Consider the following 18,492-nt stretch of genomic DNA (forward strand, 5'->3'; position numbering starts at 1 on the left):
TGGGTCTCCAGGGTTTCAGGCAAGATTCTTTCCTAGCCTACCTGAAGATGTCAGGGATCAAACCTGTGACCTGCATGCAATGCAGGGGCTCTACACCAAGCTACAACCCCTCTGCTGGAAGTATCCACTAGTCTGCTGCCCTCAGAGCAGGGAGGCCATGTGCAGCATGGAACTCCCCCCTCACCCCTCTTTGCTATGTGTCAGCTCCCCATGACATTCCTACCATTAATTCATAATGATAGGATAAACAAAAAACCTCTCCATCTGAAACAGAGAAAGCAGGTTTGCAATAGAGAATACAGCTGGGCATGACAGGAAGTGGCATCACAGGACCAACTGCCCCAGACAGAAAGTGAAGTCATGCTGCCATTCCCAGGACACCGTCGCCTACTGTACAGCCACACCCTTACCCTGATTGGCTGTGCTGATGCCCATGTGTGTCAGGTTGGCCGTGAGGTTCCCGGTGCTATTGGAGCTGCTCAGGGACGGGAATGAGGACTCTTCTGGGTCTAGCGGTGTTGGGAGGGGAGAAGGGAAGTGGATGTTTGTCAGGTCTGGCAGGGAGCCGCCCGTGTTGTGAGCAGCAGGGCTAAGCGTAGTAGTGTTTTCCTGGTCAGCTGATGGAAATATGCTGCATTTCAAAAAGATGGAGAAAGGAAGCTGAAGATTTGGGGCAGAAACAGCGGGCTCATGATTTGGGGGGAATTCGTAGAACCGGACATTGCCATGCCTCTTGCCTGGAACCTGTCACAAAAGTGGGGCACGAACCATTCAAGAAGGACAGCCAGTGGCATACCCCCCCCCCCCCATCATTGGTGGCTCATAAGTAATGGAACAAACCAACATCATTTCGAACTTAAGGATCGCCTTTAATACCTGGATGAAAATCCTTTGCAGTCAGTGACTGCCTGAAGTCTGGAACCCATGGACATGACCAAATGCCGAGTTTCCTCCCTCAAGATGCTTTGCCAGGCCTTTACCGCAGCTGTCTTCAGCTGCTGCTTGTTTGTGGGTCTTTCTGCCTTCAGACTTGTCTTCAGTAAGTGAAAAACATGCTCTACTGGGTGGAGATCAGGTGACTGACTTGGCCATTGAAGAACATCCCACTTCTTTGCCTGGAGAAACTCTCGGGTAGCTTTTGCTGTATGTTTTGGGTCATTATCCATCTGTGATATGAAGCAGCGTCCTATCAGTTTGGCAGCATTCGGCTGAATCTGAGCAGAAGGTATAGCCCCATACACTTCAGAATTCATCCTGCTGCTTTTATCAGCAGTCAGGTCATCAATAAACACCAGTGACCTGGTTCCATTGGCAGCCATAAATGCCCATGCCATAACACTGCCTCCACCATGTTTGACAGATGATGTGGTACGCTTTGGATCATGAGCTGTTCCTTTCCTTCTCCAAACTTTTCTCTTCCCATCATTCTGGTACAAGTTAATCTTGGTTTCATCAGTCCAAAGAATCTTATTCCAGAACTGGGCAGGCTTTTTTAAGTGTTTGCTGGCAAAGGCTGATCTGGCCTGTCTGTTCTTGAGCGTCACCAGTGGTTTGCACCTTGTTGTGAAGCCTCTGTATTCACATTCATAAAGCCATCTCTCGACTGTAGATGTTGACAATGACATACCTACCTCCGCAAGAGCGTCCTTGACCTGGCTAGATGTTGTGAAAGGGTTCCTCTTCGCCATGAGCAGAATTCTGCAGCCATCCACTTTAGTTCTCTTCCGTGGTCTTCCAGGCCTTTTGCTGTTGCTGAGCTTGCCAGTTAATTCCTTCTTTTCCAGGATGTTCCAAACTGTTGTGTTGGCCACCCCCACTGTTTTTGCTATCTCTCTGATGGCTTTATGTTGTTTCCTCAGCCTAATGATGGCCTCCTTCACTCGCATGGACACCTCTTTGGACCTCATGTTGGGAGTTCCAGTGAACAGCTACCAAATGCAAATGTAACACTCAGAACCACCTCCAGGCCTTTTATCTGCTTGATGGGTCATGTGTTTCCCAGGAAACAGGCCACACCTGGCCATGCAGCTACTTGTCAGCCATTCGTTCCATTACTTAGGAGCCACCAAGGACGGGTGTGTGTGTATGCCACTGGCTGTACTTCCTGAATGGTTAGTGCCCCACTTTTGTCCAACCCCTTGAATTACAGCTGAAAGTCCTGACTTCGCTCCCATCTGGGTGTTTTTCCTTTCAACTTCAATGTGGTGGTGTACAGAGGCCAATTGCCAAAACAGTTATCCTTGTTTCAATATTTCTGGCCCTGACTGTATTTAATACAAGGAACCTGAATACTGAAGGAAAAAGCTCCCTCATAAAGAATTTAATAAAAATTGTTTCACAGATGTCCTCCCTTGAAGAACTTGGTCAAGCTAAAGACCTGTCAGGAATGATTCTGAGCGTGTGGAGATAGTCAGCAGCTCAAACTCAGAATGGGAACAGCCAGAACTGCAGGAGGCTCCCTCCCTGGTGAGCTCAGATATATGGGTAGGTGTTCTTCTCAGGACCTTGGCACACGGATGGCTCGACCTGAAGGCCCCCCCTTCCTCTCCCGTGAGAACTCAGGTCTCGGAGGAGAGTGCGGGGTGTGACCCGAAGGATGCTAGAGTCCAGCACAGAGCAAAGCGGGAAAAGTTAGAAGCGGAGCTCAGACGTTCCACCCGCTGGCTATGCGTGATAGCCTACGTACAGGGGAGCAACTCTGAGGGAGGGGCATCCCCCCCCCCCACGGTTACTCTGGCTGGCAAGTTCTTGTTTCAAACTGCTGGCAAGCTGTCAGGTCCCTTGGTCCTCTCCCTTTGCAGTCACGCACTCCAGGGTACCAGGCTTCAGGCTCACTCCTTTATTAGTTAGCGACCAGGCTCTTTACAAATGCAAATCCTCGGAGACTCTCAGGCTACAAAGGAAACAGCTACTCCACACAATTACGAATATCAAAAGAGGAGCCAAGTGAGAATCAGAGACGTTGCCACCAGTTTGAAACAAGAACTTACGGGCCAGTGTAACTGGGGGGGGGATGCCCCTCCCTCAGAGTTGCTCCCCCGCACGTAGGCTATCACGCATAGCCAGAGGGTGGAACGTCTGAGCTCCACCTCTAACTTTTCCCAGACTCTAGCATCCTTCGGGTCACACCCTGCACTCTCCTCCGAGACCTGAGCTCTCACGGGGGAGGAAGGGGGGGGCTTCAGGTCGAGCCATCCGTGTGCCAAGGTCCTGAGAAGCACGCCTACCCATATATCTGAGCTCATCAGGGAGGAAGCCTCCCCCAATTCTGGCTGTTCCCATTCTGAGTCTGAGCTGCTAACTATCTCCACACGCTCAGAATCATTCCTGACAATACCTATCACAGAAGCCTGAGGCTAAATTCCCATATCACCCCAAACCATGTTCTGCACTAACTATAGTTTGGAACCCAGATCAGGGCTGAGTTTGCAAACAATCAAGCCAACCACACTTCTTTGATTTCAGTTTCCATCTTCCCAGCATTCCCATCTCTAGGTGCACATAGTTAGCACAAAACATACTTTGCAAACCCATTTCAAATCATCGTTTCCAATTCTGGGTTTGCTGGCCAATGAAAAAAAATGCCTGTCAATTCCAACATCACATCAAAACACAGTTAAGCTTTATTAACCATAGTTTGGCATGGTGTCTGAACTGAGTTACAGGAAAACTGACTTAACTGTGGTTTATCTAGTGCAGCTGGAACCTTTAACTACAGGCAACACCATGTTTTCTGATCCTGGTTTGCTGGCCAGTAGCAATCCATGGATTGTCAATTCAGGTGTCATGGCAAACCATTGTTACACTTCATCATGATGTCTGAACTAAGCACAAGTGTTGAGGCGATGCTCTCTCCCACCCCCATGGTTCTTGGCATTTCCTATTGAAGAACAACTATCTATTAAAAGAAAGTTGAAGCCCACTACACTGAACTTTTTTGTTTTTCATTTCTGACATACCAGTCTTTTTAGACCACACACACACACACTGACAAAGGAATACAAATGTGATCTGAAGCCGCTTGCTTCCTATTTACAAACCAAACCACACATACACCCCTGCCCCTTGAACATACTTGATTCCTGGAACTTCACAGGATTTGGGCCTCGAGGATCCCATCTGGAAGAGAATGGAGCACATCAGAGTGATGTGATGCACAGAGCTGCAAAAGTGACTGCTAAGTCAAAGAAGGAATTGGCAAAGTTGCTAACTGCACCTCCCTCTATAGAGGGATGTCGCCCCACTTGGTACAAACTACCCCCAAACCTTGCTGTTTATTTTATTTGTACAAAAGTCACCAAAGCAGCGTACCAAAACAATAATTGCATAAACACGTAACAATAAAGCCATATTAAAACATTAACATAGCACTAAAACATTAAAACCAAAGAAAAAAGTAAAACTGGCAGGGGTCATGAGATCAGTGGGTGTGGCATGGAGTACATTCAGCACCAGCTTATAAGCCCAAATACATGATTACTGTATATGTAATCTGAATATGAGATGGGGGCCAAATTGCTCCCCATGGGCCACACCCACTGATGTCACTACCCTGACCATCTTCAATTTCTCTCTTTCCTCAGCATGGAGAAAGGGACTTGGCCAGTGCCGGTCAGCCCATTCCCCGGGTTCACGCACTGCTTATTGTCCCATTAGGGGTGGCAAGAAGCATGTGAAGAAAGACTCTGCCTGCACTGGGAAGAGCGGCCACTATCTCTGAGATCGGAAATCACTGCCAGGATGCGGGAATTCCTCCAGGGAATAACAGCAGGGATTCCTCCAGGAGGAAGGGCTTGGAGGCCATGCCCCACCACTTGGAGGAACCAAAGGGGGTGGCGTGGGCCGGTCTGGGGAGCCCAGCAGGCTGGATTAGGCCCACAGGCAGTGGTTTCTGCACCCCTGGTGTACAGTCTCTGTTGGGAGTCTTAGAACAAGGCCCAACTTTCCTTACCAGTTGCAACCATGTTAACGTTCCACTCTGCAATGCATCAAATTTGGGCAGAATTGGTGCTGGTACCTTCTTAGCATCCCATCCTTGCTTTGCAAGGTTCTTGTCTGTATCTGAGGTGTCTTCCTCCATGCTTGGGACAGTCAGTAATAAGACTACCAGAAAAGGATAAAGCACATTTTAAAATTTTAATTTATATGTGTGTATATAAGAAAGATAGATGGACTAACACAGTAATTTCAAAATACATTTAGAGCTCAATGTTTCGGCTTCCACCCTCACCAGTAGCTGTGATTTCACACACACACACACACACACACACACACACACACACTCCCTCCCTCCCTCCTTAAAAAGTGCCCTTGGGAAAGAGGAGGACGGAGGGAGATCCTTTATAGTGTCATTTTCCCTCATTCTCAAAGCTTTATATAATATATTTATACCAACTTTTCAGCCAGACAAGAGCCCTATGCAGGTACTCAGCTTGTGTGTGAGAGGGCTAAAAGTGGGAAGGCGATGTGGCTGTGCGTGCATGCCCTGCCCCCAACATCCTGATCGTGCAGACAGATTCTACTCATGTTCAAGCACACATGAATACAAGCATCCTTGAGATCTTGGGCAACAGGGAGTGGGGTTGGAGACATTGCGGCAGGGTTTTCATGTGTGCCCACTTTCCCTCCCCATATTTAGCAGTCACGTGACACATACATCTACATGTATTTATTTATTTTTAGATTTCTGGATTAATCAGATCAAAAGCGTTGATGATACCTAACACACCTTGCAGCTTTTTTTTAATTTAATCCGGTATGTTGGTTCTTCCCTTTCAAAATCAGCACACGCACCCCAAAATTAGCTTTCAACAGCTTTCTTGCCCAGTGAAGTTTCACAATATTTGCTAAAATATCCCACCACCCCCATCCCAAGTTTACAGGGAATCCTACAGCTTTCCCCTTTCACAATTCCCAGATTGTGCTTCGATTTTTCTTTAGCTTCACCTCTTTTTTGCTGCATGTCCTGTGACCCAGCTGAGAAAGGCTCTCCCTGAGCAGGGGTCATCGTACTCTGGTGCAGGGCAGAATCTGAATTGGTCCTGGTAAGGAAGGGGGAAAACGATTATAACTCTGGCCCCCAAGTGGAATATGCACTTCTCTCTATCACACACGCATGCATGTCTTTAATCAGAAGGGAAATTCAATCCTTCAGGCTTATAAGTATTTATTCCTTCAATTTCTATTTTGTCTTCTGCCCTATCTCCTGGACAAGCCATGGTTACCCATGCTCTGGTAACTGAGCACAGTGCTCATTTTAACCTATGAGGCATTGAAGGGCTTAGGACCACAGTAGAATCAGACCTGGAAGGAACTTTGGAGATCATCTAGTCCAGGGGTTCCCCAAGCCTGATCTAACCCAACCCCCTGCTCAATGCAGCATCCCTGACGGATGGCCATCCAGCCTTTGCTTCAATATCTTCAGCAAAGAACCCACCATCTCCCAAGGCAGTCTGTTCTACTGCCAAAGAGAAGATGGAGCAGACTTGTTCTCTGTGGCTCCAGGGAGGTTTCAGGAAAAGAAACCTGCCCAAGAACCTAAGTGCAATGCAGAGGTAGGATCTGAGCTCTAAAACATAAAGCACAACAGCCCTCCCGCCAACACACAAAAGATGGCACTGGAGGGTGGCACTTCAGTTTGTAGCATGCCAGCTTCCCAGTGTAATTAAAACAACAACAACAGGAGAGGCAGGGAGCTTGGCGCGTGCCCAGAGAGGCATCCGCAGGCCAAAAGTTAATCGAAGGAGGATTTAAGCACACATTTTACAAACAGATGGATTAAACTTTTCCATTCAAAAGATAGCTCATACAGACCTTCTCCAGCTTGTATCTGAAGGAGGGGACAGATAGACGGTACCATACGGACAGCTGTCCATGTGAGTCAGGTAGTCAAGGGAGAAGAAATTTTCAGCAAGAAATTATTTTGAAGTATACAAATAGGCATAGAAACAATCTTATAAACTGAGCAGCGTAGAAAGAGGCATGCCTATTTCTATGTGCCCTGGCCTTAGAAAGGAAATCTAGACCAGCCTTTCCCAACCTTGGGCTCCCAAATATTGCTGGTCCACAACTCTCATCATCCAAGACCACTGAACATGCTGGCTGGGGACTATAAGAGTTGTAGGCCAACAACATCTGGAGACCCGAAGTTGGGAAAGGCTGGGTCTAAACCAGCCTTCCCCGAATTGGTGCCCTCCAGGTGTGTTGGACTGCAACTCCCATCCTTCCCAGCCAGCATGGCACAGGCACTTAAGGGGGAAGGCTTGGAACATGTTGCCAACTCAATTTTGTAAGTGGGCCCTCTTTCTATTTCAATAATTTTCTTTTTCCTCCTCCTCTTCCTATTGTCATTTTACCTTTTTCTGCACTTCTGGTGGGAGTTTATCTCAACCTTGTAAATGCTCCTTTCTCCCTTGAGTAATTTTCATTGCTACCTTTCAGGGTAGAAATAATTAAGGCTCTACCAAATGTTCTCCCCTTGAATTGAACGTGGAGCTTTCAGGGGGCCCTAAAAAAATCAGTGTACCCTTTTTCCTGGTTCTTGCCTCTGTTGGCAGCAGCTGTTTCCCCACTGCCACTGGAGTGCCGTTTTTATTCCTGGGCTGTCCCCCTGCAACTCCAACTAGTCACATGACAAACATAATGATGCCATGAAGCCAATCAGAACTACCTAGATGATGACACTGCAAAGCCAATTCAAAGAGAAAATAATGCCAGGGGTGTGTTCCCTATCCACCCCTGCCAAGACTGAAGGTGTTTGCAAAAAGCACGATGGAAAAGAGAAAACAAGTCTCAGGATATAGGAAAATAAATGTTTTATTCCTCAAAGTAGCCCAAAGTAATACTTTGACGAATAAAACTTCATTTTCTTCCATCTTGATATTTTGGATGTTCTCCTGTTTTGTCTGACTCTGTCTGCAAAGAGCAGTCAACCCCTCGTTTCAGCTTGCAGGGAACTCTCTCTACCATCTTCACAGTTCTGAGGGGCAAGAAATACAATCCTGCAGAAATAGCTGCTGGGCTGCTCTCTATTGCATTTCAACACCACTACCAAAGATGGCTAGAAGGTGTTACAGCAGCTCCCAGCTCAGCAGGGGTCAGGTGATATGGAGGGAGCAACAGCCTTTCAGTTGGGCCTATAAAGCTGCTGAATCTGGCCAGGCACAGCCTGTGCAAGTCATTCCTCATGTGCAGATTGCACTGCTCTCGGACTACCTGTCCCTGCCTGCCGGTTTCTCATCTCAGCTACGCATGCGCCTCCAGGTCCCCAGCCCCAATACCTGCAGACAAACTGTACCTGCAAATATTTGGTCTTTGTAACCTTTTAAAGGATATCTGTCTGCCATGCTTATCCACAGAGAGCGGATGCCGGTGCGGCGAGCCAAGGCGATTCCGGTCGCGGTACACCCTGTCCACCAGCCCGTGGTGCCGGGTCGTCCTACTGGTGTCCAAGCCTGATGACTGAAATGGAGTCTAAAGAAAATGCAAAAAAACAGGGCATTCAACACATGAGGCACAACCTGATGCTGCTTCTTGGGGCAAGGGTAGAATACAAGACCAGAAAGCCAAGACCAGGCTCAACTCTAGGCGATACCAGTGGGGAACCTTCCTTTGCTTTTATGCATATTACTCACATGCACATGTTAATTCAGCCTTCCCCAACCTGGTGCCCTCCAGATGTATTGGCCTGCAACTCCCCATGGCCAATGGCCATGCTGGCTGGGCATGATGGAAGTCACAGTTCAACTCTGCTACAGTGATTCCACTCCTACCTGCAGGGCTGATTCCAGAGAGTGGTATTGGGGGATTCCTGTTCTACCCCAAGGCTATTAAGCTGTGGGGTGCCACAGGGTTCTATTCTATCCCCCATGCTGTTCAACATCTATATGAAACCGTTAGGAGAGGTCATTAGGAGTTTTGGGGTGGGGTGTCACCAGTACGCTGATGATACTCAGCTCTATTTCTCCTTGTCATCAGAGTCGGCTGAGATAGTGAAGGTGCTGGACCAGTGCCTGGAGGATATAATGGGCTGGATGAGGGCCAATAAACTGAAGCAAAATCCTGACAAGATGGAAGCTCCGTGGATTGGTGGTTCCCGTGTCTGGGAATTCAGTAAGCGACCTGTCCTGGATGGGGTTGCACTCCCCCTGAAGGAGCAGGTGCGTAGATTGGGAGTACTCCTAGATCCACCCCTGTCACTGGAGCCCCAGGCAGACTCCGTGGCCCGGAGTACTCGGGGCCAGCTTCGGCTGATCCGCCAGCTACGGCCTTTCTGGGACAGGGCTAACCTAGCCACAGTAGCACACGTGCTGGTAACTTCCTGGTTAGACTACTGCAATGCACTTTACGTGGGGCTGCCCTTGAAAATGACTCAGAAGTTGCAGCTAGTGCAAAATGCAGCAGCTAGACTGCTGACTGCAACATCTCATAAAAATCATATAACACCAGTTTTAAAGGACTCGCACTGGCTGCTGATACGCTTCCAGTCAGAATTCAAGGTTTTTGTGATGACATTTAAAGCCCTAAGTGGCTTGGGACCTCGATATTTGAGGGAGCGCCTCTCCCTGTATATGCCTGCCCGAGGACTGAGATCTGTTGGAGGGGCCCTCCTCTGCACCCCACCTGTACGAGACATACACTATGGTGGGACGTGGGAGAGGGCCTTCTCTGCTGTGGCACCCCGGTTGTGGAATGGCCTCCCCTTGGAGGCCCGAGTGGCACAGACATTGGTCTTGTTTCGGTGCCAAGTAAAAACATGGCTTTTTACCAAAGCTTTTGAGGGCTAAATGCATTCCCTAGCACATTGTTTTAACTGTTTTATTGTTTTAGATTTTAACTGGTATTAGTTTAATAGTTCAATATGTTTTTAGGTGTTTAAATTATGTATTGTTTTATACTTTTTAAATTAATTTTATCTGTATGCTGCCCTGAGATCTTACTGATATAGGGCAGGATAGAAATGTTTTAAATAAATAATAAATAAAACTCATCTGGAGGGCACCAGGGGAAGGCTTTGTTAATTCAGACAGATGGCATTTAGTTCCTTTGGGGGCAGGAGTTGGATCTTGCGTTGCTGGTTTTTAAAGCCCCGATTATGCTGCTAAGCAAAGCCTGCAATTCTCACCTGGAAGGGCAGGTCCATCACACTGCTGCCAATCTGATTGACATTTGGCAGGGATCCTCCATAGTACTGGCCACGGCTCTGCCCCAACTGCAAATACTGGTTCTTCTGTAGCTGTAGCTGGAAAACAAGGAAGGAAAGAGAGAGAGAGAGAGAGAGAGAGAGAGAGAGAGAGAGAGGTGAACTGAGCTGCACAGATTCCACATGGAGAAGGAGTGATCTGGGGCTGCCCTGGTGGATTTTTACTTATTTAGATTTTTAACCTGTCTTTAAGGGAGCACTGCTCTCACAAGACAGCTTACAGTATTACAAAAGCACGAACGTACACATTACAATTACACACATATACACGCAGGAGTAGCAGCAGCCAATTATTTTTAAGCACCAAAGGTAGACTGCAATAAATGTGTCTTCAGGGGTATGTGTGTGTTTTAAGCCAGCAGTGATGAGGCCATATCTCTCTCTCTGAGGAAGGAGTTCTGAAGGTGCGGGGCCACCACTGAAAAAGCCCTCTCCCTAGAACCTGCCAACCTAACAGCTCTTGCTGGTGAGTATAAGGCCCCAGGCCTGAACCAAGCTATTAGTAGTTTTAGAGGCGCTTAGTTTGCTCTCTGACTTTGGTCAGTTGGCAGGCTGTTTTCCCTAACAGGCCTCTTGATTTACCAAGATGAGTCAAAGGGCTGATAGCAATGGGTCTCAAGCGCATTCCTTACTAATGAGCCTGAGAGAGTCTTATCTGCCTGGGAAGTGAAGGTTGTTTGTTTTAAAGTTGCAGGTGGCTGTGCTGGGAACCATAGCAATGCTAGTCTACGCTGGGAATGGATGCTAGGTGTCAAGGTTCCCCTGTTTCCTACTGAATGCTCCAATAGCCAAAATCAACACTTAGACAAAAGGGCTGCTTTCCAAGGCTTTAATTCCATTTATCCTAATGAGGCATACAGATGCTAATTGCTTGAGACTCGGAGAAACTACAAAGGAACAGCCATCTGCAGGTTTCTAAGGGTTAGGACGTCAGTTGATCTCCGTTTGGGAAAAACGCGACAATTCTCTAAACTAAAGGGGTGGGAGGGGAAGATCTCCTCCTCTCCCATGATGCTTCTGGGCACAGCTGTTGACGTCAAGCCAATCGGGCTGAGCGCCGAAGCTTGGCCCCTGCAATCTCTCGCTTGTGCCTGCGTCTGAGCCTCACGTCTAAAAGTGCAGGTTGCCCCTCCCTTTCCATGCCTGGTTCACTATTGCTCCCAGGGATGTGAGAAGGGGGGGGCTCCCCCTCCAGTTGCACCTCTGAAGTCTGAGAGAGTTCCTCCCCCATGAGTTGTCTCTCCTCCTCAGAATCAGAGCTGCTTTGGGACTCTATGGCCTCAGATACAACCCTGACATCAGGTGGCATTTGCTGCTGTTGTGCTGCCTCATGGCTAACATGTATGGTATAAAACCCATTGTACCCCATGGCTCTGGGTTCAGAGAAGCTGTCTGATCCAACCATTGGGTACGCCTGTGTGCTGTAAGTTACTCAATAAAGTACTCCTTGTAAGTAAACCTGTGGATTTGATTTATCACTATCTTGGCACCTCTAACCTAAGAGTTCAATGCCCACAGCCGGGGCCAACACATTTGGCGCAGCAAGCAGGGTGCCAAGAATACTGGTATGTTCAGATTCAAAGGGAAGGAGGATCAGGGGGTCGGCGTGTTAAACTGACTCCCAGGCTGGCCACAGTTGGAGCTGTGGGGTCCAGCCCCAAAGCAATTGGTGGTCCTGTGTGGCCCGATTGCATGGCCAGAGGTCGAAGAGGACTGCACCCCAGTGGGCCTGGAAACTGTGTTAGAATCTCTGAAGCTGGAGAAGTGGTCAGCTAAAGAGAAGCAGCGTGCAGGACCTCTAGCATGGTTATTACTGACAGTTTTAAGAGCTGTCAGGCAGACAGTATTAGAGTTGAAAAAGAAAGCAGAACAGCTCAAGGAGGAGCTGGGTAGAGGGCAAAATTTGAGGCTGTTAACTAGAGAAATGCTTCAGGACAGCTTGGCCTCTAACGAGGCATGGGAGCGAAAAGCTGAAGAGTTAGCAGTTAGGCTGATACGCTGTACTTGGAAGAAGTGCCCAAAGCGGGCTAGAGTGTGCAGCATTATCACTTCACCCGGTTGGGATCCAGAGAGATGGGATCCTTGGGAAGTGGACCTTGAAGAAGAGGAGCTGGGGCACAGCAAGGCACCAGAGCCTAGGGCACAGGCTAGACCCCTCTTGAGTGTAAAGCGTGCCAGAGGACGGTCCCAGGGCAACATGCTCCCCTGGTGTATACATTGCAAACCATGAAAGATTACACCAGCCAAGAGTTAATTGCCCTGCAGCAGCAATATCAGCAGAAGAGGGGAGAATCTATCCTGTACTGGCTGGTCCAAATCTGGGATACAAGTGGAGATGCTGTGCAGCTCACAGGGGAGGAAATGGTAAAGCTCAGTGGGGTCACCACCCAGCCAGCTTTATGCCAGATCCTTTTTATTTATTTATTAAATTTATTACTCGCCCATCTGGCTGGTCACCCAGACACTCTGGGCGATGTACAGCATATAATAAAACAGTTAAAACAATAACATTCTACAATAAAAATGTTTTCTGAAATACCCTAACCCACCCCAAATGCCTGCCTGAACAACCACGTTTTTAATGCACGACGGAAGCTCATTAAAGAGGGGGCATGGCGGAGTTCCCTAGGGAGGGAGTTCCACAGAGTGGGGGCCACCACAGAAAAGGCCCTCTCCCTTGTCCCCAACAGTCTAGCTGTCCTGGCTGATGGGACAGAGAGAAGGCCATCCGAGGCTGATCTTGTTAAGCAGCCTGTCTGGTGTTGCTGGAGGCGCTCCTTAAGATAGGCTGGGCCGGAACCATATAGGGTTTTAAAGGTCAAAACCAACACCTTGAATTTGGCCCGGAAAACAACTGGTAACCAGTGCAACTCCTTCAGCACTGGAGTGATGTGATCTCGCCGGCGGCTGCCTTTAATCAGGTGAGCTGCCGTGTTCTGTACCAGCTGCAGCTTCCGAACTGTCTTCAAGGGTAACCCCACATAGAGTGCATTACAGTAGTCTAAACGAGAGGAGACCAGGGCATGTACTACCGATGGGAGCAGATGGTCGGGAAGGAAGGGGCGCAGCCAACGGTATCAAAAGCTGCTGAGAGGTCGAGAACAAGGAAGGAGCATTTGTGTCAGGGTGGACACTGAGCCCATAGAATCCCAGAGTAGTTCTGATTCTGAGGAAGAGGAGTCGCTCCTGGGAGAGGAGCGCGCTCCTCTTTCCCAGGGCCAACAGCTGACGGAGATTCCTCCCACCGGCATTCCTAGCTTAGATAGCAGTCCTGGGAGTGACAGAGCGCGGGAAGCAGACTTGATGGACGCGCGACGCCAATGCAGAGAGCGGCGCCAAATGGAGGGTGCGGAAAGGAGGCATAGTGCCCAGTTGGCGCGCAAACAACGGTTGCGCCCAGAGGATCCAAGGGAAAAGGGGAGGGACTCTCCCTAGCCCTTAAGTTCAGGGGTCTGCCAGTGATTCCCTTTCAAACGGGGACCAACTGTTCCAACGTAGGGCATAGGTACTCTGCTGCTCATATCTAGTTGCTAACAGTAGAGTTGTTAAGTTGTAAAGGAGGAATAAAGCTTTGAAAAGAATCCCTTTGTCTGTGTCTGGACTTGGCTACTGGATTAGACTGAGAGAGGCCTCCAAGGAGCCCTTGACAATTTGTCCCTATCCAGAGCCCTCCTCATATCATCCACCAAGGCGACCAAGGCCGTTTCTGTCCCATGCCCAAGCCTGAAGCCCAACTGAAATGGGTCTAGATAATCAGTTTCTTCGAAGTGTGCCTTCAACTGCATCGCCACCACCCGCTCAATCACCTTGCCCAAAAATGGCAGATTTGAGACTGGGCGAAAGTTGTTCAGAACCTGAGGATCCAAGGAGGGCTTCTTTAAGAGTGGTCTTATCACTGCCTCCTTGAGGGCTGATGGCATCACTCCCTCCTGAAGGGAGGCATTCACCACCGCCCGGATCCCCTCACCCAGTCTTTCTCTGCAGCCCATAATGAGCCAAGATGGGCAAGGATCAAGTAAGCAGATGGTTGGCCTTACAGATGAAAGCACCTTGTCCACTTCATCAGAATGAAGAAGCTGGAACCGATCCCACAAAATGGGTTTGCCACAGGCCGCCTCTTGCTCACTAACTGTATCCACAGCGTGCGGAGTAACACTCCTAATCTGATCAATTTTATCTGTAAAGTGCCTTGCCAAGGCCTCACAGGAGGCTTTAGAATGCTCCAGTGGTTCCGGAGCCACAGGACCATTTTAATGGGTCCTCCACCCCTGCGGAGGGGTTGTGGAACCAAGAAGTCTAACATCACCAGATAGTGATCTGACCATGACAAGGGGGGGGGGGTGGATATACCCCCGACTTCCAGATCACTCCCCGCTTCTCCAGAAACAAACACAAGGTCTAGCGCATGACCGGTACATGGGTGGGCCCAGTTAGAATATGGTGCAGCTCCCAGGAAGCCATGGTCTCCCGAAGTGCTCCTGTGAGGATGGCCTCTGAATGTACGTTGAAGTCCCCCAACACCAATAAGTTAGGGGACCGTATATGCACATCAGAGAGCACCTCAAGCACCTCGGCCAGGGAGTCGGTCGTGCAGTGGGGTGAACGGTACACGAGCAGAATCCCCAGACTGCCCTTTGGGCCCAACCTCCAGTACATGTACTCAGCAACCTTGGTCTCCTGGAGAGGGGGTCTGGTGAAGACCAAGGACTCGCAGTAGATAACCGCCACTCCCCCTCCCCGATCCCCAGCCCTCGGCTGCTGTGCATACGAAAATCCGGCTGGACACATGGCTGCAAGGGTTGGAGCAGCAGCCTCGGCCAGCCAGGTCTCCGTAATACATGCCAGGTATGCACCCTCATCCAGGATCATGTCATGGATGAGGGAGGTTTTCTGGGTAACAGACCTGGCATTGCAGAGCAGCAAAGGAAGGCCAGAAGATGGGGTCACGCCTCCCCCTGCCATCCTTTGGCTCTGGACAGGCCCGGAGCAGGGGACAGATACTACACATCTCTCCCTTGTTCCCCTTACCTGGCATGGCCTGCCCCTAGCGCTCTGCCAGATCCTTCAGATAGCTCCCATGGTGCAAGGTGTGCATAGTTTGATTGATTGGGTCATAAATGCCATGTGCCAGGCATGGCCGGACTCTATTGAAGTAGATGCTGCCACACTGCCCTGGCGAACTCTGGGAGAAGCACAAACACAGCTCTGGGAGTTGGGGATGTTAGCTGCCTGCTGCAGGAATGCTTTCACCGGGCCAGACCAGGAGCTTTTCCACTGCCGGCATGCAGATGAAACTGCTCTGAAATCCCCCCCCCCCTGTACAAGGGAGTGCTCCTGGGGATGCTAGGAGCTGCTGTCGGGCAGTCAGTCTGGGATGTAGGCGTTATGCTCAGCCAGTTGGACCAGCTAGATGCCCAGATTGAGCTGAAGGACCAGAGAGACCATGGCAGGTGAGTCCGGGCAGTTGGCGAGAGAGAAGGTAAGACCCTGGGGCACCTGAGGGGTTCCTGGAAGCAGATGTGGAGAGATCTCATCAGTGTGGGTGTGCCCAAAGGTGAAATAGACCAGCAGCCTAATGTGGTTCACATGGAAAGGTGGATGCGGCTGCCCAAGAGCAAGCAGTTCATCTCAGAGTCAAGGCCTTGACCCCTACTGCCCCACCCGAGGAAGCAGGAGGGACCCCAGGCAGCAAGCAAGATCAGAAGGGGAAGCATCCAACTGGCATCTATCCTGACCTGTCAGAGTTGCCGAAGTGGACGCCCCAAAGCCCCCAGTGACGGGAAGGCCAGTTCCCCACTAGCGCGTTGGTGAGAAAAATCACGGGGGTAGGGGACCGACGGACGCATGTGCCCTTACGGATTTACTGGAATGAGAGAAATACGCAGCATGTGATGGCTTTGTTGGATATGGGGGCAGAAGTGACTTTGATTGATGGAGACCCGCAGCAGCATAGGGGCCAGAGCATTTTCATAGATGGCTATGGAGGCAAGACTGTGCAAGGCGTTTGGGAGCAAGTCAAGCTAGGAATAGGAAGTGGCCCTCCTTGCAAGGTATGGGTAGTGATTACTCCAGAGCTTGAATAAATCATAGGCATTGACTTGCTGCAGGGATGGACTGTGGAGACAGATCTCGGCACTTTCCAGTTTGGGAGGGCTCCCTGCATCCGCAGCATGAAGCCAGTGTTGTGTGGGTCAGCCAAGTGGCATCCTGTGGTGTTACCACCTCCAGCAGAGCCGGTGCATGTGAAGCAATATTGACTCCCTGGAGGGTTGCAAGAAATAGATGAGACAGTGGAGGAATTGTTGCAGGCAGGTGTCATACGCCCTGCCACCTCCTCATTCAACAGCCCAATTTGGCCTTTGGTTAAACCTGATGGGCCCATTTGCTTCACCATAGATTTCAGGCTCCTAAATCAGCGTGCCCCCGCCCCCGCATGCCACCATCCCGGACCTGGCCAATGCCTTCTTCTCAATACCCATAGCGCCTGAAAGCCAAGACCAATTCATGTGGGAGTGGCGTGGGAGACAGTATACATTTTGTGTTTTACCCGAAGGGTATGTCCACAGTGGAATAATATGCCACGGAATGGTGGCACGAGACTTGGAAGAGGTGCAACTCTCACTGGTGGTGCGTGTGTATCATTATATTGATGATGTCATGGTGACAGGGAGTGACCGTGGTGAGGTCCAAGTAGCCTTAGATGCCATCGTGCAACACCTTGAGAGCCGAGGCTGGGCAGTAAATCCCCCAAAAGTCCAAGGTCCAGCAGAAAGTGTAAAATTTCTGGGCATCTATTGGGACGGGCAGCAAAGAGTTATTCCAAAGAAGGCACTAGACAAAATTGAGGGAGCAGTGCCACCTACTGACAAAAAGCAGCTACAGTCATTTTTAGGCCTGTTGGGATTCTGGCAGCCTTTCGTGCCTATGCTGGCACAGATAATACGCCCCCTCCACAACTTATGCAGAAAGAAAGCCTCATGAGAATGGGGGGAGAAGCAAGATGCTGCTTTCAAGGCAGCCAAGCAGTTAATCCGTGCACATGCCAGACTGGACCCAGTAGACCTGAACCAGCCTTTTGAACTAGATGTCATTGCCATGGAGGAAGGGATGGCATGGGGCTTGTGGCAGCACAGTACACAGGCCAACAGGAGGCCTGTGGGATTTTGGACTGCTGGGTGGAAGGGAACCCAAGAGAACTATAGCCCCCTGGAGAAGCAGATATGTGCTGCCTACCAGGCACTGCTAGACACGGAGTGGACCACTGGACCCCAGCAGGTCCAAGTAAAGACACAGTATCCTATTGCCAATTGGGTAGCAGATACCCAGATGTGGCAGACAGGAACAGCACAGCACCCCACTTTGGCGAAGTGGAGAATATACTTGCAACAGAGGAGCCACATGGTGGCATCCCCCATTAGTGATCAGATGGCAACCTATCTAGGGGCTGTCATGTGACAAAGAGGCAGCGGACCAAGCTTTGCTGGACCCCAGCTCACCCATCACAGAAGCTCCTCCCTTGGACCAATTTCTACCTGAAGAGCAGCAGCGAGTCTGGTTCACTGACAGCTCAGCGTGAGGCTCGGGTGGGGCGCGCCAATGGTGCAGCAGTTCCATACCAGCCAGAAGAACAAAGCCTGTATTGGGATGAAGGGCTGGGCCAGTCCAGTCCAGTCAGTGGGCTGAGTTGCAAGCCATCTGGATGGTGATTACAGGTGAAGTACGGAGGCCCCTGTACATATACATACACTCATGGGCAGTGTTCAAAGGAGCCACCCGGTGGATAACCAATTGGTTAGCCAAAGACTGGGCCACCCATGGCCAGCAAGTCTGGGGGTCAGATATGTGGTAGAAGATATACAGCACAGCACGCCAGGGTCAAGTGTATGTGGGACACATGGACTCCCATGCTGGGACATCCCCACTGGGCAACATAGAAGCTGACAATCTTGTGAGCGTTCAAGGAGTAGAAGCAGCCTTTGCTGACTGGGCTCACACACGCTGTGGGCACCGGGGGGTGGACTCTACCTGGGAATGGGCCAAACAAAGAGGCCTACCCCTAATCAGTAAAGACATTGAAGAAGTTGTTCAGAACTGCTCTGTTTGTAGCAAAGTCAAGCAGCATAAAATAGCTGGCCAGAAAAAATTGGAGACACATAGCTCAGGGAGCCAAGCCTGGGCAAATCTGGCAAATTGACTACATTGGCCCCATGCCTAAAGACCAAGGTGCCTGCTACGCTTTAGTGTGTGTGTGGACACTTTCAGTGGAGTGACGCAAGCTTTCCCATATGCCC

The 18,492-nt window shown here is 49.9% G+C and overlaps 1 protein-coding gene across 1 annotated transcript in view; it reads right to left on the reverse strand.

The window, feature by feature from the left end:
- Positions 1–18,492, reverse strand: part of LOC146333969 (CREB-regulated transcription coactivator 1-like) — a 132,304-nt gene that overhangs the window by 21,424 nt on the left and 92,388 nt on the right. The window contains exons 2-8 of the mRNA XM_084825136.1: positions 10,124–10,240; positions 8,335–8,472; positions 6,814–6,875; positions 5,947–6,041; positions 5,018–5,103; positions 4,076–4,119; positions 411–631 (exon numbers count right to left, since the gene is read on the reverse strand). Of these exons, the coding sequence (XP_084681262.1) occupies positions 411–631; positions 4,076–4,119; positions 5,018–5,103; positions 5,947–6,041; positions 6,814–6,875; positions 8,335–8,472; positions 10,124–10,240 (763 nt within the window). The remainder of the gene's footprint in view (positions 1–410; positions 632–4,075; positions 4,120–5,017; positions 5,104–5,946; positions 6,042–6,813; positions 6,876–8,334; positions 8,473–10,123; positions 10,241–18,492) is intronic.

Source organism: Heloderma suspectum, chromosome W (assembly GCF_057233095.1).
Source record: "Heloderma suspectum isolate Gila_16-S chromosome W, 16-S_ref, whole genome shotgun sequence".
Classification (NCBI taxonomy): domain Eukaryota; kingdom Metazoa; phylum Chordata; class Lepidosauria; order Squamata; family Helodermatidae; genus Heloderma; species Heloderma suspectum.